The sequence below is a fragment of the Pollicipes pollicipes genome, unplaced genomic scaffold (genome assembly GCF_011947565.3).
Source record: "Pollicipes pollicipes isolate AB1234 unplaced genomic scaffold, Ppol_2.1 Scaffold_3087;HRSCAF=3621_pilon_pilon_pilon, whole genome shotgun sequence".
NCBI classification, from domain to species: Eukaryota; Metazoa; Arthropoda; class Thecostraca; order Pollicipedomorpha; family Pollicipedidae; genus Pollicipes; species Pollicipes pollicipes.
In genome coordinates this window covers 10,132,055-10,156,796 of record NW_023596225.1, presented here as the reverse complement: position 1 = coordinate 10,156,796, position 24,742 = coordinate 10,132,055, and the positions used below count along the sequence as shown (strand labels likewise).

Here is a 24,742-nt window from a genome sequence, read left to right as displayed (position 1 = left end):
ACAGGCGTGTTTCTTGGTCAAATCTGAGTGCAGCAATGCACATTTGTGTGTTTTGAGCATATGTTTAGGATATATGGGTTCATTAATGTAACAACATGGGCCACCGTGCGCGTTCCACGGCATCGTCGGTTTCCGCTCTCCGCCCGCGTCGGCCGTACCTCGCCGTGCAAAATTCCTCAAAAGCCGCCGCCGCTCCGACACCAGAAGAGCTAGGTACACGTTTTTGGGTGTCAAAACACGCGCAATGGATGCCCGATAGGATATCAAAAATTTGGGTGCTATTGCACAGCATGCCAGAGAGGTGTCGTCAAAAACCCTAGGGGGTTTGCATCGACCCCCCCCCCCTTCCCAATCAGGGCGAGGATTATATCGCACTATGCGAAGCCCAGGGCTGGGAACACCTCAATCTCGACTGATCTTGAGTTTAAGTTATTATTTGACAGTTGGAATTGGTGATAGAAAGAAACGAGTCCCAGGACCATATACATTACACGGGGCGATCCGAAAGCAGCACAGGCTACAGCTGCACTTTATAAAACTGGCAATAGCGGGAGTACTATGATCGCATGGTCCCCGTCCGCGGAGTTACGAGCACGGGTGTGGTTCCTATTTAGCTCAGGGATTCCCTTCCAAACTTGTGCTTCAAGCCACAACTTTGAGGCGAAAGTACGTCAACTCCGGGGATAAACTCCGGTGATAAACTGTTGGCGTATTTTGAGGTAGGTTTCGTCATTTTCCACTGTCTTTCCCCCTCCCCGACTCATTTTGCGCATTTACACCCCTGGTTGTGAGCCCCGCTTACATCACAGATCGCGTACCAAACCACAAGACGTGCCTCGACTGGCCCACGCCGATTAGGCGCCTGGAGTTCCCCTCCCCCGCCAATCAGCGCGTGGAGTGGCCCTCATGCAGCCGTGCACCGTAATGGCATTAGCAGTGCGGTGACCGGCGGCGAGACGACCGCTAGGACTGACCCGCGCCGGCCCACGCCACCGCACGAGAGATGAGCTCATTACGTGACGTCACACCCGGCAGCGTCACCGGAAGGTTCAGAGCTCACCGCCGAACATCGGGCAGGACGACATTCGTGCAGAAGTATCCACGACATACACGTGACAGTGTCAGGTGCTGCTGTTCCACGTCCCAGGAACATTCGCGATGCTGCTGGGTCATCGGATATTTCACGCATTGCTCCATTAAAAAGGAAGATCACGTGCGCGATGCGATGGTTCAAACGGAAGACGATCATGATTGACGCCATGAGTTCGTCAGGTGACGTCATACCGGACCGCTGTCTCTAACAGGAACACTTTGGTACCGGCGAGAAGTTAACGGAGAAACACAACGGATCGACGTGCATGACCACCTGACCTGACCTAAGGTCAAACACCCTGAAACGGAACACAGGTCAGGGTGTGCCCAAGTACAATCGACATGCGTTCCCACGCATACGATGGTATACGGCATCATGTTCGCAGCGACGCCGGCGCAACGTACATGAATTACGTATCTTCGCACATCTCAAAGTGCAGGACGGGTAGAGAGCTCTATGCTTGGATTGGCACACACCAGGCCTAATGAAATAAACCGAGACAGCAATACTGGCCAGACCGAAAGTGCTACCTCAACCACTTAAACATTCCACTGTTTCCGGAGACAGAAAACGCCGCGTTCAAGTGACTTGTAGTTGATTGGCAAATGACGAAATGAATCGATTAGGGTGACTGCCTTAGATAGCTGTTTAAAACAGTTTTGAAGCAGCCGGACCTCGCTGCGCAGGCAGACCTGAGCTCAGAGGTTGAATGCTGCACGATGAGCGGGCCGTCGTCGATGAAGGTCGCCGCCTCGGGGCAGATGCTGGGCTGCAGACCCCCGCAGGTCAGCACCCTGACCCCGTCAGAGACGGCGTGGACCTGCCCAGGTCAGACGGCCACAGGGTTAGGTCAGGTCAGGCCCTGGCCCCACCACATGCTGTGAGGACCTGTTCAGCTCAAATAGGCAGGGAATCAGGTCACGTCCGACCCTGACCCCGCCGGAGCTGGTATAGATCTGCCCGGGTCAGGGACGACTCGGTCAGAGGTCACGCCAGCACTCCGACCCTATCAGAGACGGTATACACCCGCCCAGGGGGTCAGAGTTTTTTAGCTTGTCCAAGAGGATGTGGACTCGCCCACGAGAGGATCAGATGTCATGACACATCGACCCCTCCAGGGACGGTGTTGACCTGCCCAGGAGACGGTCGGGGGTCATGCTAGCATCTCCGCTCCGTCAGATACTAGTGGACCCAGTCCGAAGTCCGAAGTCCGAAGCGAGAAGACAGAGTTGTCTTCTCACGTAGTCAGCAAAGCGGGCCAGGTTCTAAGCCATCTGGGTCAGCAATGCTCCAGCTGGTTGATTGCTGCGGCTGCCCGGCACCACTGCATCAGCTAGCGCCAGCTTCAAGCGGCGGTCTTAGTCTTTTGAGTGTCCTTCATCTGGCCAGCTTCAAGCGGCGGTCTTAGTCTACTGAGTGTCGTTCATCTGGCCAGCTTCAAGTGGCGGTCTTAGTCTACTGAGTGTCCTTCATCTGGCCAGCTTCAAGCGGCGGTCTTAGTCTACTGAGTGTCCTTCATCTGGCCAGCTTCAAGCGGCGGTCTTAGTCTACTGAGTGTCCTTCATCTGGCCAGCTTCAAGCGACGGTCTCAGTCTACTGAGTGTCCTTCATCTGGCCAGCTTCAAGCGACGGTCTTAGTCTACTGAGTGTCCTTCATCTGGCCAGCTTCAAGCGGCGGTCTTAGTCTACTGAGTGTCCTTCATCTAGCCAGCTTCAAGCGGCGGTCTTAGTCTACTGAGTGTCCTTCATCTGGTCAGCTTCAAGCGGCGGTCTTAGTCTACTGAGTGTCCTTCATCTGGCCAGCTTCAAGCGGCGGTCTCAGTCTACTGAGTGTCCTTTATCTGGCCAGCTTCAAGAGGCGGGCTTAGTCTACTGAGTGTCCTTCATGTGGCCAGACCCAAGAGGCGGTCTCAGTCTACTGAGTGTCCTTCATCTAGCCAGCTTCAAGCGCCGGTCTTAGTCTACTGAGTGTCCTTCATCTGGTCAGCTTCAAGCGGCGGTCTTAGTCTACTGAGTGTCCTTCATCTGGCCAGCTTCAAGCGGCGGTCTCAGTCTACTGAGTGTCCTTCATCTGGCCAGCTTCAAGCGGCGGGCTTAGTCTACTGAGTGTCCTTCATGTGGCCAGACTCAAGAGGCGGTCTCAGTCTACTGAGTGTCCTTCATCTAGCCAGCTTCAAAGCGCGACAGACGACAGACACACTAGGCGTACACCGCCACCGCCGAGCGTAAGAGTCGTCAAAAGCACGCCACGCCCATGTCCATGTACTCATGCCCCCCCCTCCCCATCAGACCCTGCGCGTGCCACGCCTCCCGGCGCAGGCTGACGTCACCTACCTCAAAGCCGTCACACTGCTTGCGGCGAGTAACCACGTGGTAAGGCGTGGCGCCTATCTCCAGATAGCCTTGGTGAGCGGGGAACGTGGCTATGGGCGGAGCCGTGGGCAGGAGCTGGCCGTTGATTGGCAGGCCGTTCGGAGGCTGACCGATCACGTACCGCTGGCCCTGGACGGTCACCTCGTCTCCCAATCCGGCCTGGAAGCTCCTCTCCTACGAAGGGTGGGTGGGGGGGGGGGGGGGCAGAATCTTTGTCAAAACTAACAACGGTAGGGAACCGCTGACAGGCAAAACAGCGTGAAAACGGGCGGAAAACCGGCCACTGCGCCTATTGTGTTCTCGCACCGTCAAAGCCACCACCAACTGCGCGAGCGTCACGCAGTTCGACATATGTATACATCACGCGGGGCCCTGTCCGGCGGAGGTTGGATGAGGTTCGGGAGGGAGGAAGTACCCCAGTTAGAGGCGCGGCGTCGGCGGCGGCGCGGCGATGTCACGGCACGGCGGCACGTCAGCGGGACGGCCGGTCCGGGGAGCGAGCCCCTCCAGCAGGGCATGAGCGCCGTCCCAGGTGGCGCTGACGGCGTCGGCGGCGGCGCGGCGATGTCACGGCACGGCGGCACGTCAGCGGGACGGCCGGTCCGGGGAGCGAGCCCGGCCAGCAGAGCATAAGCGCCGCTCCAGGTGGCGCTGGCGGCGCCGGCGCCCACCTGCAGTATCCGATCCAGGCTGAAGAGGGAGACGAGGCCCCGGGAGCGGGAGCTGAGCATCACCACCCCGTCGCCCACCGTCACCGAGTCGACGCGCGGGAAGTGGCGACGCAACACCTGGAGACAGCCGATCGCTCCGGTCAACTCAGAGGCCCGGCGCCAGGGAATCACGCATTGGTGCGTTTCGTTCGGTGGTTACAGGTTTGGAAGTAATAGCACTATCTAAAAAATAAAATAAAGAAAAAATGAGCTATGGAAAGGCACAACAATATTGCGCAACAACCGGGAGCGTCATCCCCATCACCACCACTCCCACCATCTTTGTGTCCATCATACGCACCGTGTTTGATGCTGATAGCCACTCGGCTAGAATATCATGGAACGTTCAAAGATATTAAGTTGACAAATATTGCACGGTTGCTGACAGGCCTTGATCACTGACAATCATGAAAAAGCGAAGTTAGACATGCTTCATATTCTTGAATATCGCAATATCATGACTGTCGATGCTTAGCAAAAACCTTGTCCCCGTCAATAAATACGAAACATCGAGAAATTTAACATCTTTGAGCTCCTCTGGAAGTTCCAAAAAACGCTTTGTCATGGCTGATGCGAGAAAAAACAACCATAGTAATATCCTTAGTCACAAACTCATGCATTCCGTCGAATTTCATATCATGCCGTCGCTTAACATGCCGGAAACGTCCATGTTGCGTCTGCATGGCGTAAGACATCGCACAAACACGAGCAGCACAAATCACCAGAACACGCGACACCGCACTGATCCGTGGAGTGTGCGGAACAAGGCTACCTAAGGTCCCTCGTCGGAGGGGCAGCAGCGCGGGCAGCGGGACACCCACCTGAAAGTGCAGCAGGAACTCCAGCGGGTGCAGCGTGAACACGATGACGGACGCCAGCGCCTCCTCCGTCTGCACTGATGTCATCACCAGCCTGAGGCAGCAGTCACAACCCCCGTTGGAATCGGAGAAACACGGCAGCGAACGCGCCACCGGCCCCGGTAGACTGGGACCTCACGACGCCCGTTAACAGAGGGCCACACGCCAGCACGCCAGCGAATGGTACCTCCGGTTTGCAGAACACGAGAACACCTCATCTATTCACAGACGCTGCTAAACTCATATGCACGAACAGTCCTCACCAAAATGACTGCACTGCCTTCTGCGATATTGGGAGGACCTGTCTGGCTAGCCTGTTGTGCCGCTGAGCTCAGCGCCGCACCCCACTCTGCCGCGGCCACCCAATCGGTCGCCACTGACTCGTTGCGCTCCAAGTCGTGGTGGATGTACTTGACGGCCGGCTGGCGGCGCAGGTGCACCGAGCCCGGCGGGCCGGGGCCCAGCACCCTGAGTCGCCGCACGAGCTGGCGCCGGCCGATGTCTACCACCTCCAGGTCCGTGGACGTGTACTGCCAGTGGAGGGAGAACGCCAACGGCCGGCATGCTGAGGGCAAGACGGCCGCGCCCGGAGGTCACAAGGTCGGAGGGTCACAGACCTGTCAGACGGTCACAGGATTAGGTCGGCTCAGGTCAGACAAGCTCAGGTCAGACAGGCTCAGGTCAATAGGCTCAGGTCAGACAGGCTCAGGCCACACAGGCTCAGGTCAGACGAGCTCAGGTCACACAGACTCGGGTCACACAGGCTCGGGTCACACAGGCTCAGGTCACACAGGCTCAGGTCACACAGGCTCAGGTCACACAGGCTCAGGTCAGACAGGCTCAGGTCACACAGGCTCAGGTCACACAGGCTCAGGTCACACAGGCTCAGGTCACACAGGCTCAGGTCAGACAGGCTCAGGTCACACAGGCTCGGGTCACACAGACTTAGATCACACAGGCTCAGGTCACACAGGCTCAGGTCACACAGGCTCGGGTCACACAGGCTTAGGTCACACAGGCTCAGGTCACACAGGCTCAGGTCACACAGGCTTAGGTCACACAGGCTCAGGTCACACAGGCTCAGGTCACACAGGCTCAGGTCACACAGGCTCAGGTCACACAGGCTTAGGTCACACAGGCTCAGGTCACACAGGCTCGGGTCACACAGGCTCAGGTCACACAGGCTCAGGTCACACAGGCTCAGGCCACACAGGCTCAGGCCACACAGGCTCGGGTCACACAGGCTCAGGTCACACAGGCTCAGGTCACACAGGCTCAGGTCACACAGGCTCAGGTCACACAGGCTCAGGTCACACAGGCTCGGGTCACACAGGCTCAGGTCACCCAGGCTCAGGTCAGACGTGAGACCGTGGGACAGCCTTGGCGTTGCGAGCCTACCGCGCAATGCGAGGTGTACAAGGCTGACAGCCCTGTGTACACCCTTATTCTCTCGCTTGACAGGAGGCATGCACATGATTTGTGTGCTTTTGACGCATGGCAGTCCATTCATCCCATCTGGGCGGTATCCCTGCACAAGGTCGGACACACTGGCAAAGGTGCGGATGGGGCCTCTCTACCCTCTCAGGGTTGGGCACACGGACCTAGGTACGGGTGGGGCCTCTCCAGCAGCGCACGATTGGGCAAACTGACTGAGGTACGGGCGGGGCCTCTCCACCAGCGCAGATTTGGGCACACCGACCGAAGTACGGGCGGGGCCTCTCCACCAGCGCACGATTGCGCACACTAACTGAGGTACGGGCGGGGTTTCTCCACCAGCGCAGATTTGGGCACACCGACCGAAGTACGGGCGGGGCCTCTCAACCAGCGCACGATTGGGCACACTGACTGAGGTACGGGTGGGGCCTCTCCACCAGCGCAGATTTGGGCACACCGACCGAAGTACGGGCGGGGCCTCTCCACCAGCGCACGATTGGGCACGCTGACTGAGGTACGGGCGGGGCTTCTCCACCAGCGCAGATTTGGGCACACCGACCGAAGTACGGGTGGGGCCTCTCCAGCAGCGCACGATTGGGCACACTGACTGAGGCACGGGTGGGGCCTCTCCACCAGTGCAGGGTTGGGCACACTGACCGAGGTACGGGTGGGGCCTCTCCACAAGCGTAGGGTTGGGCACACTGACCGAGGTACGGGTGGGGTCTCTCCACCAGCGCAGGGTTGGGCACACTGACTGAGGTACGGGTGGGGTCTCTCCACCAGCGCAGGGTTGGGCACACTGACCGAGGTAAGGGTGGGGCCTCTCCACCAGCGTGGTGCACCTGTCGTCTTTCCGATCGATGTCGCTGAAGAACGGCTGGAAGCTGCCCGGTCGGTCCAGAGGCCCGAAGGCCGGGGCGGCCAGCACTGAAACGCAGCCGGTTGGGGATCAGTGCGTGACGGAAACACATCACGCAGGATGGCATATATATAGTATATCAGTGAGACCCTGAAACAAAACCAGGGAGCTTCCAACTGGACGCTGTACACAAGTGCTGGTAACGCCCGTTAGATGCTGCAATAAGGCAGAGGGGTTGCCCGTGGCATACCGACACAGAATAAGGCGCTGCTTCATCAGAGCGACAGAACGCCAGGGCGGTACACACCCCGGGATATCGGCTCACCGCTGCTTCATCAGAGCGACAGAACGCCAGGGCGGTACACACCCCGGGACATCGGTTCACCGCTGCTTCATCAGAGCGACAGAACGCCAGGGCGGTACACACCCCGGGACATCGGCTAACCGCTGCTTCATCAGAGCGACAGAACGCCAGGGCGGTACACACCCCGGGACATCGGCTCACCGCTGCTTCATCAGAGCGACAGAACGCCAGGGCGGTACACACCCCGGGACATCGGCTCACCGCTGCTTCATCAGAGCGACAGAGCGCCAGGGCGGTACACACCCCGGGACATCGGCTCACCGCTGCTTCATCAGAGCGACAGAGCGCCAGGGCGGTACACACCCCGGGACATCGGCTCACCGCTGCTTCATCAGAGCGACAGAGCGCCAGGGCGGTACACACCCCGGGACATCGGCTCACCGCTGCTTCATCAGAGCGACAGAACGCCAGGGCGGTACACACCCCGGGACATGGGCTCACCGCTGCTTCATCAGAGCGACAGAACGCCAGGGCGGTACACACCCCGGGACATCGGCTCACCGCTGCTTCATCAGAGCGACAGAACGCCAGGGCGGTACACACCCCGGGACATCGGCTCACCGCTGCGCTGCGCCGGCGCGTGCAGGAAGAGCTGCTCTACGGCGTACTCGGCGTCAGCGGCGTCGGCGCGGGCCAGGCGGCGCTGGAGCCGGCGCCGACCACCGGCGCAGCACACGGCGCGCAGGGCCAGGCAGACGGCCCGGTACGGATCGCGACCCAGGCCCGTCTCGCGCCGCAGCAGGCTCAGCGGTGCTGGCGGCGGCCGACCCCAGCTCACGCCGCCCGTGACGAAGCGGGACCGAGGCATGGAGCGGCGCCGGTGCCGCTGAAACAAGGGGGAGATGCGGGTGAGGGGCGGGGACTGATGACTTGTGGCTTATCATTCGTGTTGGTAAGTGGCGCTTGGGGGTGAAGGGTGAAAGTATCAGCCACAGTCCATATGGGAAGTAGAAAACGCGAACTGTTGAATTGCAATGCGTCACTACCCACAAATGAAGGGTAGAGAGCAGGTATCAGACAGGCGTTTATTGAACACGACGTAGCGCTGCGGGAAACGAACATCGTTGGGAATTCGGTTGGTTAGATAGTTATGGCTGGGAGAGTATGTATTATGACAGTGAGCTGATATAATTTGACATGTACGACGATCTTCCCTATTCCGGCACACTGTATTTTCTGCCCAGCCTGAGGCAGCGTGACGTGCCGTGCCATCATCTGACTCCACCCGTTAGTGAAGTGGTGCCCTGGTGACGATCAAATGAACTCCCTAACAAGGGTGAACGCACAAAGTTCAGACATTGAGCACCGTTTCTCAGCTTTTCCACGAGACTGCCAAACTGTTAATTCAGCGGATAGGCAATGCTCTGGTCGAGATGATGTAAATTGCTAAGGAATAGTAATGCCGGCGTTGGTCGAGATCGCAGAACAGCAAAAGCGCTCGCACCACATAACCATTCCAACTTCAACTGGCCGACCAATACGGCTTCATGTTCCATGTCCTTGCGCATTGTTCGACGCGGTTTCAATGTAGCCGGTACGTGCGCGAGCCCTTCACACGAACCCGCGGACGGCCAGGCGGAGAGCAGTTGGAACAGGTCGAGCATATGCTTCACGTTTGCTGCCCTGCCTAACGCGGCACTGGAGAGGATAAGACAACTTCTGCTTAATTTAGGTTTGAATGGTCTCATAGGACGATTAACATATTCGGAGCGAGCACCGAGCAGTGCTTAGTACGGAATTCAAACTAACTGGAGTTCATCTCTCTGATCCGGAGCAGCCATCGTACCCGCATCCCCAAAACATGTGTTTATTTTTAAGGCACTGAGTCCGCCAACGCAGCCTAAATGCACTGTTGTAGCTTGCCCTGGTACCGGCCCCCTTTTCATTGCCGATGAATGACAAGACACTGTTGCAATACGCTGCGCCAATCAGGCGAACGGAAGTGCCGGTTACAGCGCTCTCTGTACGGGCGCCGGTTGTTAACTCTTGGCCTATCTTCACAGCAGCAACGCTACATTTCTTGCGGGCTGAAATATACCACGAGCGTCATTCATTAGCGTGTAGAAAACACCGCTTCAGGCCACGACGGCTCAGGGCTCGGCCACCTGTAGCGTGCAGCGCAGGCGACGCTGTCAGCCGCACAATGAGCCTTACCACGCGTCACAATGGCAGGTGCGTGTCCTGCGATCAACCGTCGGCAGACGTCGCGGGGCCAATCGCACCGACACGGGAGATCATGACGAGGCTGGCGCACAGGTGTCGCCGCCAGCCGCGGAGGAACGCTCCCGGTGGCGGTACAACGCCGTATAAAGGGCGGCGCCCCCGTAGCCGGTGGACAAACACCTGCCGCCGGACGAGACCATGGTACCTCGACTTCTGCTCGGTTTGGGCCTGATGGCCCTGGCCCGACTCGCCGTGGGAGTCTGCCCGCACGACGACGCCGCACTCAAGAGCTGGAGCGACGCTGCCACCTGGGCCTCTGGCGCGGTAAGCCGTGGCGAAGGCCGGCCGCCAACTCGGCCCGGCTCTGCGCTGGAACCTCGGCCGCGGGCGGTCACAGTGTGCGTACACAGCGTCCGGCTGTTTGGCTGCGGCGCCCCTTGCCACCTCGCCTGGGACGGCGTGTCCTCGGGTGCTCATCACGCGGCGCCACTGTCGCTGCGGCGCCCCTTGCGACCTCGCCTGGGACGGCGTGTCCTCGGGTGCTCATCACGCGGCGCCACTGTCGCTGCGGCGCCGCCGCTGTCGCGGCAGGGCGGCCGCTGCTCACTGGGTGCGATGGGCACCGCCTCCCACACCAGCAGTTCCCCTCCGCTCATATCAGCCTCCGCTCTCCGCCTCCCGCCCGGACGTCTCCGCACAGCATTGTTCGTCAGTTGCGAATGCGTGAACGGGCGTCTTTCAGAAACGAAAGAATGCGTGCTCGGCGGGAGACGAGAGACCTCCAAGTGCCAAACGGAGTAAGGTCCCAGTGCTTTAAGTCACGATTTACTGAACCTTTCGTCAAGAACGGGGAACGGGCTGACGCGTTGCAAAGGCAAAACCTGCTTTGCGCCTGCTAACAGTACGGGTTTATGAAATCGCAAGGTTTTACAGAACGCATGAGACGAGATGCTCCTATGAAGGCTGGGAGATGTTTGGAGCTATTGTCCCTACTTACAGCTTTAAACGGCTTCATATGGTGCTAACTATTGCCTTCGACCTTGACAAGGTGATGTTTCACTGCAGTTGCCGACTTTGCTCTTCAAAAATAAGTCTTGCTTGACCTGTGACCTCACTGTCACCGTGTCACTGGCTTCGGCTTCGGCTTCGGCTTTGACTTCGACTTCACGTCACCGTTTTGGGTTCGGATTCGGCTTCAGGGCCAAAAGCAGGACTTCGCTCCCATTCTGAACTGCACACTACCCAAAACCATGACACCCTTTGATGCATGTTTGTTGTGTTGTTTGTGGTGGTTTTGATGACTTTATCAGCCAAAAGGTTTGCGAAGCAAAACTAAACGCCCCCGGCTGGGCCGTGCCACTCAGATGAGATGGGATGTACTTGGTCCAGATTTGCCTATGCCCGTCGCGCCCGACAAGTCGCTCTAGTTGAGTCGCCGGCCACCCCGCCAGTGATGCAGCCCCACTCCGCCCATGGCCCGTGGCTGTTGCGCAGTCAGACCTCCGCACGGGTGTCAGCTGACCTCTGTCCCCGTCCACCACGCTCGGCGTGTCCGTGGCGACCACACGCCCGGTGCGCGACCCGCTGCTCCCTCCCTCCACCCCTCCGGCCCGGGCAGGCGAATGACGGATCAGAGCCCCTGCCGCAGGTGCCAGTCGAGGGCGAGGCGGTGGTTGTGACGGAGCCCATCCTGCTGGACACGGCGACACCCTTCCTGGTCTCCGTGGAGGTGGCCGCCGGCGGTCGGCTCGTCTTCGACCCGAACGTGGCGCTCGCCAAGCTGGCCGCCGAGTTCGTGCTGGTGAACGGCGAGCTGTGGGTGGGCGCCGAGGACTGTCCCTTCACCGGGCAGGCCGAGCTGGAGCTGCTCGGCCTCAAGAACGAAACGGTCGGCGTCGAGGTCGGTGGCGCGCTGCAGCTCAAGGCCCTGGTCGTTGACCAGGGCCGGCTGGAGGTGCACGGCGCACTGCGGCGCGCCTGGGCGCGCCTGCAGACCACGCTGCCGAAGACGACGCGGGAGCTGGTGGTGGGTTCGCCCATCTTCGACTTCGCCGAGTCGGAGGACGCGCAGTCCTGGTACCGCGGCTTCATCGCGTACGAGTTCTCGGCCGACGGTCAGCCGCTGGGCTTTCTGGGCCGGCTGCGGCGCTCGTGCGAGTTCGCGGAGCTCGTGACGCGCCAGGACAGCGTGGTGCTGCTGGTGATGCAGCGCAAGGTGGAGCTGGACGGCGGCCAGGAGCCGGAGCGCGTGGCGCTGGCGCTCGAGCAGGCGTGCTACGGCGGCGAGCGTCGCAGTCACCTGCGTGACCTCGCGCCGGGCCAGACGGTGGCCTGGGCAGCCGTCTGCCACGTCGGCCATCCGGAGAACAGCGTCGAGGAGCTCGGCCACCCCGAGGGCGACAACTCGATGACGTCGCGGCTGGTGCAGCGCGTCGGCGACGCTGACTTCCTGGTGCAGTCGGTGACGAGGCTGGAAGGCGACTGGCCGTTCGAAGTCAGCATGCTGTCGTACGCGGCCGGCACGGTGCCCGCCTCCACAATGACGTTGTCCGTCGACTCGGACGTCAGTGACTGGCGCGCCGGCGACACCATCGCCGTCACGTCCACCGACTACGACTGGCGGCAGGCGGAGGAGCTGACGCTGCTGGAGTGCGCTGAGTGCTCCAGCACCGAGATCAAGGTCGGCCGGCCGATTCTGTTCACGCACTGGGGCGAGACCACCGACGGGGTCAACATGGGCGCCGAGGTGGGCCTGCTCAACCGCAACGTCCGCATCCACGGCCGCATGGAAGACGCCTGCTACGGCGACAACCACTGCGGCCGATTCAGCTTCGACACGTTCGGCGGCCAGATCAAGGTGCTGGCCGGCTTCCAGACGGTGCGCATCGCCAACGCCGAGATCTTCCACATGGGTCAGAACTCGGTGCTGGGTGCGTACCCCGTCCACTTCCACATGTGCGGCGACGTGGACTCACGCGAGCACCCGCCATACGTGCGCTCCAACGCCATCCACCACACGTTCTCGCGCTGCGTCACCGTACACGGCACTAACGGCCTGCTGGTGGAGGACAACATGGCGTTCGACCACTACGGCCACTGTTATTTCCTGGAGGACGGCGGCGAGAAGCGAACGGCCTTCCGGCGCAACCTGGGCTTCAGCACGCGACGCACGAGCCTGACGCCCACGGACGGGCGCGCCTCCACCTTCTGGATCACCAATCCGGACACGGCGATGGAAGGCAATGTGGCTGGCGGCTCGGAGGGCTTCGGCATCTGGTACACGTTCCCGCGTGAGCCAATCGGTCCGTCAGCTGAGCTGGGGCTCATGGCGGAGAACGAGGCGTACCGCACCCCGCTCGGCGCGTTCGTCGATAACGTGGCGCACTCCAACAACGAGTATGGCCTGCTTTTCGACGGCGTACTGAAACCGAACGGCCATGTCCACAGCGGCTTCAACTACAATCCACTGGAGGACCCGCAGGACCCGGACAGCGCGGCGGTCGTGGTCGAATTCAACGGCTTCACCGCCTTCAAGAACTACAAGTCGGTGAAGGTACGTGGCCCGCAAGTGTTGGCACGCAACTTCAAGATCGCGGAGAGCGTGGAGGGGGTCAGGTTCCTCTACTCGTACCCGGGCGTGAAACGACTGGTCGACTCACTCATCGTCGGCGAGACTGCCAACAAGGGCAAGCCGGAGGGCTGGATCCGGCTGCAGAACGACACTGTCATCTGGTGGGACCGCCAGATCCGCATGAACGGTGCTGACAACGCGCTGCCCATTATCGGCGTCATCTTCTACGACGGCATCGTCTCGCTGGAGGGCGTCACGTTCGACAAATTCGCCAGCAACGTGGTGCGGCCGGCCGGCGGCATCGGCATGCGCCGGCGTAACAGGGACTACACTTCGCCGGTCAACAGCGCCAGCGGCGCCATCTTCCGCTACAGCGACCCGGCCGAGGGCAACCGCGTGTTCGACGCCAGCGAGGGCCGCGGCTTCGAGGACAGAGCCGGCAACATCCAGAGCGTGATCTGGGACAAGGACGGCTCGCTCACAACACACGCCGGCGCCACACTCGTCAAGCCGTATGCGGTGCACCTCAACGCGCGCTGCGCGGCCGTGCCGCAGTGGAACCTGCACATGTGCCCAGCGCGCTTCACCAAGCTGCAGTTCCTCTGGTGGGACGGCGCCGCCAACCCGGTGCACACGTTCATCACGCGCAACGACGGCACCGCCACGTTTGGCCGCGACAACTACCAGATCAGCTACGCGCTCAATACGCAGGAGTCCTACATCCTGCACTTCAACCAGACGGTGCCGCGCCGCTTCAAGATCCGCCTGGCCGGCGTCGAGGCCGACGTCAGCCAGACGGTCGGCATCTGCGTCGGGCGTGACGTCACGCCGACGCTGGAGATGAGCGCCGTGCCCGTGCCGGACTTCGGCTCGCTGGAAAGCGGCGGCGCCGACGTGCGCTACTTCCACGACCCGGCCGTGGGCGTGCTGTTCTTCCGCTTCAGCTCGCCGTACGCACGCACGCCCGACACGGTGGACGAGTGTCCGGGCATGGAGGGCGAGCCAGCCGGCTGCCCCACCATCGAGATCGTCCTGCCCGACATGAACACGGATGGAGACTGCTCCGAGCGCGCCTATCCCACCTACCGGACTGAGCCACTCGACGCCACCGGCGCCCTCACCACCCCCGACTTCCCCGCCGAAGGATAACGTCGACTTTAACACGGATCACTCGACGCCACCGGACGCCCTCACCACCCCCGACTTCCCCGCCGAAGGATAACGTCGACTTCAACACGGATCACTTGACGCCACCGGCGCCCTCACCACCCCCGACTTCCCCGCCGAAGGATCACGTCGACTTCAACACAGATCACGATAACGGATTCACTACGGTTTAATATGTCACCGAGCTCACGGTGCCCGAAACCCCGCACTTCACTGCGGGCTTAAATCCAGATTCAAGCATGGGCTCATACTCCGGACTTCATCTTAAGGCGACGCCCGACTCCGACCCGCCCGATGTTCGTGTTTGGCTGAAACCCTGTACTTTAAGGCGACGCCCGACTTCGACCAGCCCGATGTTCGTGTTTGGCTGAAACCCTGTACTTTAAGATGACGCCCGACTCCGACCCGCCCGATGTTCGTGTTTGGCTGAAACCCTGTACTTTAAGGCGACGCCCGACTCCGACCAGCCCGATCTTCGTGTTTGGCTGAAACCCTGCACTTTAAGGCGACGCCCGACTTCGACCAGCCCGATGTTCGTGTTTGGCTGAAACCCTGTACTTTAAGATGACGCCCGACTCCGACCCGCCCGATGTTCGTGTTTGGCTGAAACCCTGCACTTCACCCGACCCGGCAACAGTGGATCTCATGGAAGCCTGAAATTCTGGACTCCACCACAGCTTCGGTGTTTTTCTCCTTTTTTTGCATCTCCTGGTATTCGTGACGCATCGGCTTTGCGAACCCCGACGGCGCTTAAGTGACCCCGGCCCTGGTTAAGCACGGGATGACGAAAACGTGGCATTACTGTCTCGCGCCCTGGTACCGAGCCCTTTGGCTGAACGCTCTATTACGAATACCATGACACTGGAAGCTTTCAGTTGCCTACCCAGCTAGCTGCTGCCTCATAAAGACTGTCGAGCTGATTCAACAGGCCATCCATAATCAACCGAAAGACGCGCCTGCTGTAACACGCCACTCGCCTGGATGGCTTTGTGATTGAAGCTGGGGTGGCCTGCATGGCACCTGAGCAGGTGCCTGCCAGGCGGCACAGCATGCGTCCGAAGGCAGGCGGCCGTCGGCGGTCAGGTTGTGTGTATCGGAGCTTACCGACCCTGGAGCGACTCGCAGCCCCTGTTAACGGCGCATACTGTGCCACCAGCGACAACTACAGCTCACTCTAAATGCACACGCGCGCGATACCTATCCGATGTGAAGCTTGCCACAGCCTGTTAGGCTACCTACCGGGCTGAGACATAGGGATTTTTAAAGCAGGAAAGCATGGGTGTAGTTACCAATTTCAGAACGAATTAAAGAATAAGGAATTTCTGCGGTGGCAAAGGAATAAATTACGCATCTGAAAAATGTCCAAATAGTGCTTAACCTGGCAGCAGCAAGCCCGTTTTGTATAACTCCTCACGGGAGATAGGAGTGGCACTAGTCTACGTTGGGTTGACTCGTTTTTCTTACGCTCTTCTAATCTTATTTAGATGTGAAACGCGGATTTGTTCCTCAACCGAAACAGAACTTCTGAATAAACGCATACATGAATGGATTTTAAGGATAACTCACGATGACGCAGGAAAGTACAACGAGCCTGGCATCCAATGATTGTTATCTTGTTAAGGTGCTGACGTGTGTCGACATCTTTGTTGTTTTGCTGACATCTGAGCCGAATTTTTGTTCATATCACTATATCTTTTGTTTCTCTGCTTCAAACTCAGGCATGATCATACTGTCGTGTGGTATCGAAATGGTTCCTTCCGGTTGATTACAATGCACGAATAAGAGCCTGATCTAACTCGCTGAAGAAACATTACACGTGCAAGCAGAGCCCATGTGCTGACTCAGCAGCGTGAACGCGTCAGGTGAAAGATCTAGTCGTCTTTCCACGGCATTCACAGGCCATCTTTGAAACGCATTCACTACAAAATTCGCATACTGCATTGGCTGGAAGATGCATGGATTTGCATCAGTGGGAGAACCAACATGTGTTCGTTTCCGGGGCGGAGCACCGCGAGTGAACGAAGGGACACACTTCCCTCAGGCCGTTCTCCAAATCGGCAAATCCTTCACGGACAAGAACCGACTTCGAAGACAAGAATATGCTTGCAATAATGTAAGTGCGGGCGTGTCTTTTCAGAGTAAACAGATTATGCATCACGAAAGATATTTGAAACGCCAATCTTATGTCGATAACGAAAAGCTTTCGCGGAACAAACAAAAATACACGGATCAATGCAGTGATTGAAGTTAACAGCGACTACTAATAGAAGCAGATGCATGCCTAAGAGATGAAACATTTGGGAACACGAATATCAGACGTGACATACCATTCCAAACGTCACCGGCTCACCCCTGCGACAGATGGTGAGCGCCGGTGGCTGTTAGCGAACTTCCGCAGTGCACTGGCCTTCCATATCGTGGGTGACGTCAGCATGCTGGAGAGCTGACAGCCAAGACTCCGTCCACGCGACCTTCGCAAACTCAAGCTGTTCACTCTGCAGCGTGACGCCTGCTGCACCAGCCCATCGTTTAGCTCCGGGTCAGTGCGTCATTATTCTCGGCGCGTATAACCAGGGCATTAGCGTCGCGACGTGTAAGTGGGTCCATCTGGAGGCCGCACTGCGTCGGGTACGTGCTGCAATTAGTCGACGGATATAGCCTGATGTTCATCTTTGGACTATGACATATTCACCTGCCTGAGGTTACTAGAATCAGAAGCCGCGTACGCTACCGATTCATTCCTTTGTTTTCATTGTCAGGATCATTACGCAGGATTGCCACGGCCACCAAATGGGAGGGAATAGCCTTCAGAGAACGATATCATCAGTTGGCCTCCTATTGGGTGGCGCCCAACCGGAAAGCCAGCAAACAATGAAAGATGCTAAGCAAGGGCAGGGGTTCTGGAAAGTTCGAGTAGCGTCTATATTTCCACCTTGCTTTTCTCTCAGCTCCTTCCTTCCTCTCCTTTTCTCTTTCAGCTGCATCTATTTCCCGTGCTTATCAGATGCACCATGTTACCTAACTACACCGTGGCACAACTCTGTGCGGCACAAACGGAGGAAAACACATTGCCGTGTATTGTGCACCCTGCTCTTATAAAAACCGTCCGGTTTCACACAGTATACGACATGGGGGAGAAGAGCATCACACTGCCACAGCCAGGGGCTGAATGCGTGGAGCATCACAATCACCTCTGACGTGGCTGTTACCTAGCAGTGAGACATCACAATCACCTCTGACGTGGCTGCTACCTAGCAGTGAGACATCACAATCATCTCTGAGGTGGCTGCTACCTAGCAGTGAGACATCACAATCATCTCTGACGTGGCTGCTACCTAGCAGTGAGACATCACAATCATCTCTGACGTGGCTGCTACCTAGCAGTGAGACATCACAATCATCTCTGACGTGGCTGTTACCTAGCAGTGAGACATCACAATCATCTCTGACGTGGCTGCTACCTAGCAGTGAGACATCACAATCATCTCTGACGTGGCTGCTACCTAGCAGTGAGACATCACAATCATCTCTGACGTGGCTGTTACCTAGCAGTGAGACGCATTTTGAAGCAAGGAGCACTATGAGCAAAAAAAGAGAGTATTTGTGTTTATATCACTCAAAAGGGTAGCTTTAACAAACAAAACTCGGAAGATTTCAGGTGACTGATATAGGTGATTTCGACACAACAATGCATGCCTAACGATGAACAATTTCTATTGCTGGCGAAAAGCGCCCTCACAATAGCATCGTGTGCACATGGCTGTACCGGCCGTGCACGGCCGCGGCGTTTAAACTGGGCGCGGTATCTAGCCAACCCGCCGGTGCAGCCAGCCCGCTGGCTTTGAGTGGCATCCTGTCGTGAGGGGGGGGGGGGGGCGGGGGGATCGGCCAGACAATTATTTCCATAAAAGACGGATGTGTTTTACTGGCAGCTGATAGCTCTATACCAGCGCTATCGCGATTCACATTGCCGGCCAATAGAGCTCTGACGATGATATTGCGCATGTTACATATCAAACTATACAACTTAAATACAACTATTTGACTTTGGGGATCATCTAAATAATGTCGACCCCTTATCGAAGGCGTTTGCTCTACTGGCCGCTGATAGCCCTATATCGGTGGTATCGAACGCGCACACTCGCAATCTTCGCGCGCATTTTTGCAAGCATTGTCTGCGGCCGCCGTATTCTGGCCACCACGCTACGGACAAGAAGCCCTCAGTTAGCAGGGCGCCGTCAAGGGGTGATTTGGATCAGGTCATGTCGGCCTATGAGCGATTTACATCACCAGCCAGTAGAGTTCCCAACTGACATCGCGCGCACATGGTCGCACCCACCGCCAGCGGCTAAAAACATTTTAAATTGGACGCGGCAGCTTCGCAGGTCACCGATGTGGCCCCAGCAATCATTGAGTGAGACGCTGCTGGGGGAGGAGGGTGACCGAATGAAACAGATTCTATGATCAAACCAGTATGTTGAACTGGCAGCTGATAGTCCTATACCGGCGCTACAGAGTGCACACAGTCCACTCGTTGGGTGCGATTATAGGGATTTTCACGTTTGCTGTGTTCTGGCCGCTACGACGCTGGCAAACTGGCAGCAGTTGGCAATGCGCCTTTAAGGGTTTCTTTGGACCACACAATTCACATCAGATGATGACCGATTTAGGTTGATGGCAACAGCATTCACATGATGACTTCGTGTGTGCATGATTGCATCCACCGCGCAGGACTAAAAATGCTTCAACTGGACGCCGTAACTTTATAAACCACCGCCACGGCCGTGCGGACAGCATTGAGTGAGACGCTTTCGCGGGTCGAAACAATACAAAAAAGACACGAATACAAAAACGACAAAAAGGCGGTGATGGTTAATCCGACAAGTATGATCTTTTGCCAGGTAATAGCCCTATGTCATCCCTATCTGGCACACAGGCGCAATCTCCGAGCAACTTCATAGGTATTGTTCCGGGCCGCCGCTTTCTGGTCATCACGCTACAAGCAGGCCAGCCTCAGTTAGCATCGCGTCCTGCCGGCTGATGAGCGACTTACATGGCCGGCCATCACGGTACTTCACTACAGGGCTAATAAAAGCTCCCACAATAACATCGTGAACACGTGGTTGCACCCACTGCGCGCAATAAAGTGTTTGGAATTGGATGTCATATCTTTGCAAAAAGCTGGTGCAACCGGTACAACAGCATTGAGTGAGACGCCGTCAGGGGTCAACCGAACAAATAAGATTGTCTCATCGGACAAGTGTGTTGTACTGGCACATGGTAGCACTATACCACGGCTATCAAATGCAACAGTGGCATTCTCCACGCGCGAATGAGTATTTCTCCCCGGACGCCGTACTCCGGCCGCCACGCCACTGGCAGGCTGGAAGCAGCTAACAATCTTCTTTAATGATTCCATTTGAACCAAAAAGGTCATAACGGCTGATGAGGATTTACATCGCCGGCCAAAATAATGCTCCCGCAATGACATCGTGACCACGTGGTCGCACCCGCAAGGCGCGACTAAAAGTATCGGCGATGGGGCGCCGTGTTTACACAGAGCCGTTGCGGCCGGCCAGTCAGCATTAAGTGAGACGCTGCCGGGGGTCGAACGAATAAAATGGAGACCGGAATCAGACAAACCTACAGTGCTAGCAGCTGATAGCCTATACCATGACCACCATGACCACCTGCGCAAATTTAGAATTTTTCGGAGCTGCCGTATTCTGGCCATCACACTGGCGACAGGCCAGCCGCAGTAAGCAATGCACAGTCGACGGTCGAGTTCCACAAAAGGTCATGTCCGCTGATGAACGATCTACGCTGCCGACCGATAAAGCTCCCACAAAAAAACGTGTGCACAGGGCTGCACCCGCGGCGAACAACTAAGCGTATTTTAAATTGGGCGCAATAAATATACACACTAACTGTATTATATACCCTTGCAGTGATATAACTTAAATGTACCAACTAAATATCAAAACCGTACATAAAACTATATACATATGATAAAACCATTTTTCCTTTGACCCCGGCCGTAAGCAAATGGCCTGTGCGTCGCACAGGCCGTTTGCTAACGACCGCACAGTGTGCGGTCGACCCGCCAGCATTCAGTGAGGCGCTGACAGGCCAGGCTGGGCTGCTGAAGTTGCAAAATGCCCGGCCAGTTAACAGCCAGGCGTCCGGCCTGTGCTGCCGCTCATCCCACAGCAAGGCTGCAAGGTGTTGCCACGACTGACGGTGGACTTGCCCTCTGTGAGAATAATCGGGCTACATGTCATCATCCTGCCCTGCACAAAGGCTTCAGCTTTATCGAGCCGATCTTGCCCGGGGACTCGAAATACCAAGATTACATATCACCAGCATGGCCAACGAAGTGTTGGACTCAGCATGGTCTATTTAAAAGACGAATTTGTCCTGCTCTCTCATGGCATGAACCTCATGTCCAACTGCCTTCTGCTGCACTCGGAAAGGCAAAAGGGACACACCGTCCACACACTTCCCCAGCCGGCTGGCGCTGCACCAGGAGCGATGCCGCGCCGTCAGATAGAGGCGACGGACGGCGAATGAGTGAGACGAAGGAAATACGGACAGGACGACACACGAACAGGTACCCACGGTAGCTGCTCGCACAGATGGACGAGCCTGATAAGACGGACAAGCACCGTCAGCGGAAACAGGGTCGAAGTTCACACACGGACGCGGGACCACCCAGCGAGGCCTACCTAGATGGCTGTCCGTAGCAGGCCGCAGATGAAGACACTGGCTGTGCGCCAGCGCTGACGGCGGTGGATGACGCCGGTCAAACGGGCCCGCGCTGAACACAACCACTGCAACGAAGCGTCCGGCGCGACTGCCCACAGCACGCCAGCGCCCAGCACTTGTCCTGGTGTCCGCCTCCCGCTCCACCAGTCTCTAGCAGCTCGCCACCGAAACGTGTTTAGTCGCTCAGCTCGAAGTCGTCGCAGAGGTAGCTGTTGCGCGGCTGTCGGGGCCGACGCTCCGTCGAGCCGCTCGGCTCCGACGGGCCGGCGCCGCCCTCCCGCTCGCGCAGCTGCTGCTCGTGTTGGATGGCGGCGGCCAGCGACTCCTCGCGCGGGTCTTCGCCCTCCTCCTCGTCCTCGTCCTCCGCGGCCGGCACGGCCGGCGGCGGCTTGCGGCGCTTCTTGCGCGGCCGTTTGGGGGGCGGCGGTCGCTCGCCCAGCGCGTTACGAGGGCACGCGTATGATAGGTGCCCGGCTTCGCCACACTCGTAGCAGCGCGACTTATCCGGGTACTCGCGCCGGCGCACGAACTCGGCCGCGCGCCCGTTGTCGCGCGCCAGCGAGGCGTGCAGTGTGCGCCCGAAGACCGTGCGGCCGTCAAGTGCCGCCGCGCACGCCAGCGCCTCCTCGCGGCGCAGGAAGAGGGCGAACGCCACGCCCTTACTGCGTCGCGTCTCGCGGTCCTTGACGATGGTGACACGCACCAGGCGGCCGAACTTCTCCAGCAGCTTGTGCAGGTCGCTGTTGGTCAGCGCGAACGGCAGGCTGCTGATGTAGACGGTGCTCTTGCTGGGCGCAAGCTTGCCGCTCATGGCAGCCGCGCCTCACCGCTGGGAGCTGTGCGACGCGAGCCCACACGGGGCGCGGCAGCGCGGGTCTGTGGACGAGAACGTAGCGTGTTTATGGCGAGTCACGACAGGGTCATGTGGCAGCACTGGCACCAACTACTTAGAAAATATATGTGTATATTGCATGTCAACAAAAATCCCATGAAATGCACAGCACAATCTGGAAAGTGAAAGAATGCTGAGCAAAGAATATGAAGTAGCTGGCTTTCCAACTGCTTTTGGTCTGCTCTGATAATCATATTATAGGAGTACATTGATATATCATAACAAATATTTGGGTTTCTTAGTTGTTTCAATAGTTTCCAGCAGTTTAAACATGAAATAAAATGTTCTTGTAAGTTCCAGAATATGTTTCAAAATATGGTAATATTTTATGTGCAAGCCAGTTCACAAGCATGACAGTTCTGTACATCATATAAAGTATGGTTTCAATACTGCATGGGAAATTAACAAACTCCAAACATTTTATACAACTTACTGCACAATTGTGCACTTCCATTGAACAACAAGTTATTACATGCTGTCACCAATGAGCAGGTGACAAACTAGTCCTCCCTATAAGGAGCACACAAAACTGGATCCATGTTGCTCTCAACATCACATTCCAGTGTATTATGAGCTTCAGTCTAAATGATATGCAACACAATGCAAAGTTCAAGAGCAAGCAGCAGAGCATTCAGCAAACAATTATTCATGTCATGGAATGTTTATTTCAAGCAATAAAAATACATTTTTTCTTGACTTTGTGTGTAACATGTTGCTAATGCTGTTGAGGAGCTAATTAAGAACTGTGCAATCAAACTGTCACTAAAACTGGACTTACAAAAATGGGTATCTTAACAGTGGCATGTTTCATCTTTTAGTGGTAGTTGCAGAGTTCAGAAACCAGAGATAGGTGTGCACCAGCCTGTATATGAACATATATATCCCTGGCTCCAAGCGCAATGGCCACTGATGATCAGCGATAACTAATAACAGTACCTAGCAAATCCAAAAGCAAAATCATTCTAAATATCACAAGGGATGCAAATGAGTGTCCTTTCTTCTACACAATGATGTGCACGTTGATGTCAAAGTTGGTTCAGGAAATGTTAGATAAAGTTACAAGCCCTAATCCACAGTACTATACAGTTCAAAATAACATAAGTTGTTCAGTGCATTAGCAAAGAACATTATTCACATAGATAAGATAGTAGTGTTAGCCTTATTCCTCAGAGAAAATTACAGGAGAATGGAGATATAGTTGGGTTGATGCTTCAGCAACATGCCTTTATCAAAACAATAGCAGAGGTGGATTCACTTCTGCTGTTGTTCTGATACAAGCATATTGCCAAAATATCAACCAAACTATATCTCCATTCTCCTGGTTTTCCCTGAGGAGTAAGGCTAATGCTACTAGAAGTGAGTTCACTTCTGCTATTGTTTTCATAAAGGCATGTTGCTGAGTATCGGCCTAACTACCTCTCCATTCCCCTGGTTTTTCTCTGAGGAATAAGACTAATACTACTGTCTTGCCTTATTGTACTGTACAGTTCCACAAATAAATGTGGACTGAGTATCAGCATAAGGGATGCTTCAATTGCTGAAAAAGTGGCAATGAATTTTACATTGAAGTCTGTAAAATATTTAGATTCAACATTTATTGTTTTTAATGTCATGGCAGCCCAGTTGGTTCAGGTAACTGTCTTTGATCCATATCACCTGACCATGGCTGGGTGGGTTTGTGGCAGCATGGGCTCATGTTGCTTTAAGTATGTGTTATTTTCCAGACTGGGATGACCTGTGGCAAGTGCCTAATGGCAGCAGCTGCAAGAATGGTTGGGTGACATCAGAGGATAGCACGGAGTGCACAAATAATTGTGGTGCATCAAAATTTATCCACAAATGATGCTGCTTACCTAAAATTTTGTATGGGATGGTGGGCCTGCAGAGTTCATGTAATAAAAGGTTGCTTAGGTTGAGGTTTGGTCCCCAAATAACACAATCAAGCAGTTTGTAATAACCCTTTCAGATCTACTGAGCTGATGATAAAACATAAGTTGATGAAGTCGGACAAACCTATCACCCTGTTAAAGCCAATGCGACAACTAACTTACCAATGATGAAGCGCAAGCAAAACAGACACAGGGGTTACCATGTGGAGCGGCGAGACAACTCTCCGCCGCACGAGCTTAAAACAGGATCAACTAAACGGGTTAGACTAACCCGGCACTGAAGCTTCTCCAAGACACGGAGAAATAGGTAAGGTTGGTGGCGTTTCATCACACGCTTTCCATCCCATTCCATCCATCAGTTAAGCCCCCCAGCCTGCAACTCTCCTCACGTCAATGATAATTGCATACCGGGAACAACCTGTGACCCGCGCGGTTTTATATCGCTTTCTGTTACCATCCTTTGCGTTTTCCCGAACGCTTATTTGGATTACCTGCGTCAATATGGTCTTTACCATTTGATACCAAATTTACACCAGACCAGGCATGTATTTGTCGCCCACAAAACGAGGCGCAAAAGAGAGGAAAGAACGTGGATAATGTATGTG

General features: G+C 56.4%; 5 protein-coding genes across 5 annotated transcripts in view; 2 read left to right on the top strand and 3 right to left on the bottom strand.

Annotated features, from left to right (window-relative positions):
* Window positions 1-1,116, top strand: part of LOC119089356 (anoctamin-10) — a 26,104-nt gene extending 24,988 nt beyond the window's left edge. Inside the window, exon 13 of the mRNA XM_037212024.1 lies at window positions 1,036-1,116. Coding sequence (XP_037067919.1) covers window positions 1,036-1,116 — 81 coding nt within the window. The remainder of the gene's footprint in view (window positions 1-1,035) is intronic.
* The window catches only part of LOC119089359 (zinc finger CCHC-type and RNA-binding motif-containing protein 1), a 60,639-nt gene extending 36,076 nt beyond the window's left edge, over window positions 1-24,563 (bottom strand). Inside the window, exon 1 of the mRNA XM_037212030.1 lies at window positions 24,409-24,563. The gene's annotated coding sequence lies outside the window, so the exon portion shown is untranslated. The remainder of the gene's footprint in view (window positions 1-24,408) is intronic.
* Window positions 1,298-8,327, bottom strand: LOC119089355 (DDB1- and CUL4-associated factor 17). The gene is made up of 8 exons (XM_037212023.1): window positions 8,252-8,327; window positions 7,272-7,394; window positions 5,415-5,598; window positions 4,998-5,088; window positions 4,138-4,254; window positions 3,428-3,640; window positions 1,786-1,913; window positions 1,298-1,391 (listed from the first exon to the last, which is right to left on the bottom strand). The coding sequence occupies exons 4-8, from the start codon at window positions 5,079-5,081 to the stop codon at window positions 1,298-1,300; spliced, it is 636 nt and encodes a 211-aa protein (XP_037067918.1). The 5' UTR covers window positions 5,082-5,088; window positions 5,415-5,598; window positions 7,272-7,394; window positions 8,252-8,327.
* On the top strand, window positions 8,533-14,573 carry LOC119089353 (cell surface hyaluronidase). Its single transcript, XM_037212022.1, has 3 exons — window positions 8,533-8,538; window positions 10,019-10,177; window positions 11,502-14,573. The coding sequence occupies exons 1-3, from the start codon at window positions 8,533-8,535 to the stop codon at window positions 14,571-14,573; spliced, it is 3,237 nt and encodes a 1,078-aa protein (XP_037067917.1).
* LOC119089352 (zinc finger CCHC-type and RNA-binding motif-containing protein 1) lies at window positions 21,317-24,415 on the bottom strand. Its single transcript, XM_037212021.1, has 3 exons — window positions 24,300-24,415; window positions 21,655-22,232; window positions 21,317-21,370 (listed from the first exon to the last, which is right to left on the bottom strand). Exons 2-3 carry the CDS (start codon window positions 22,165-22,167, stop codon window positions 21,317-21,319), a joined length of 567 nt encoding a protein of 188 aa, XP_037067916.1. The 5' UTR covers window positions 22,168-22,232; window positions 24,300-24,415.
* Window positions 24,564-24,742: the final 179 nt, after the last annotated feature.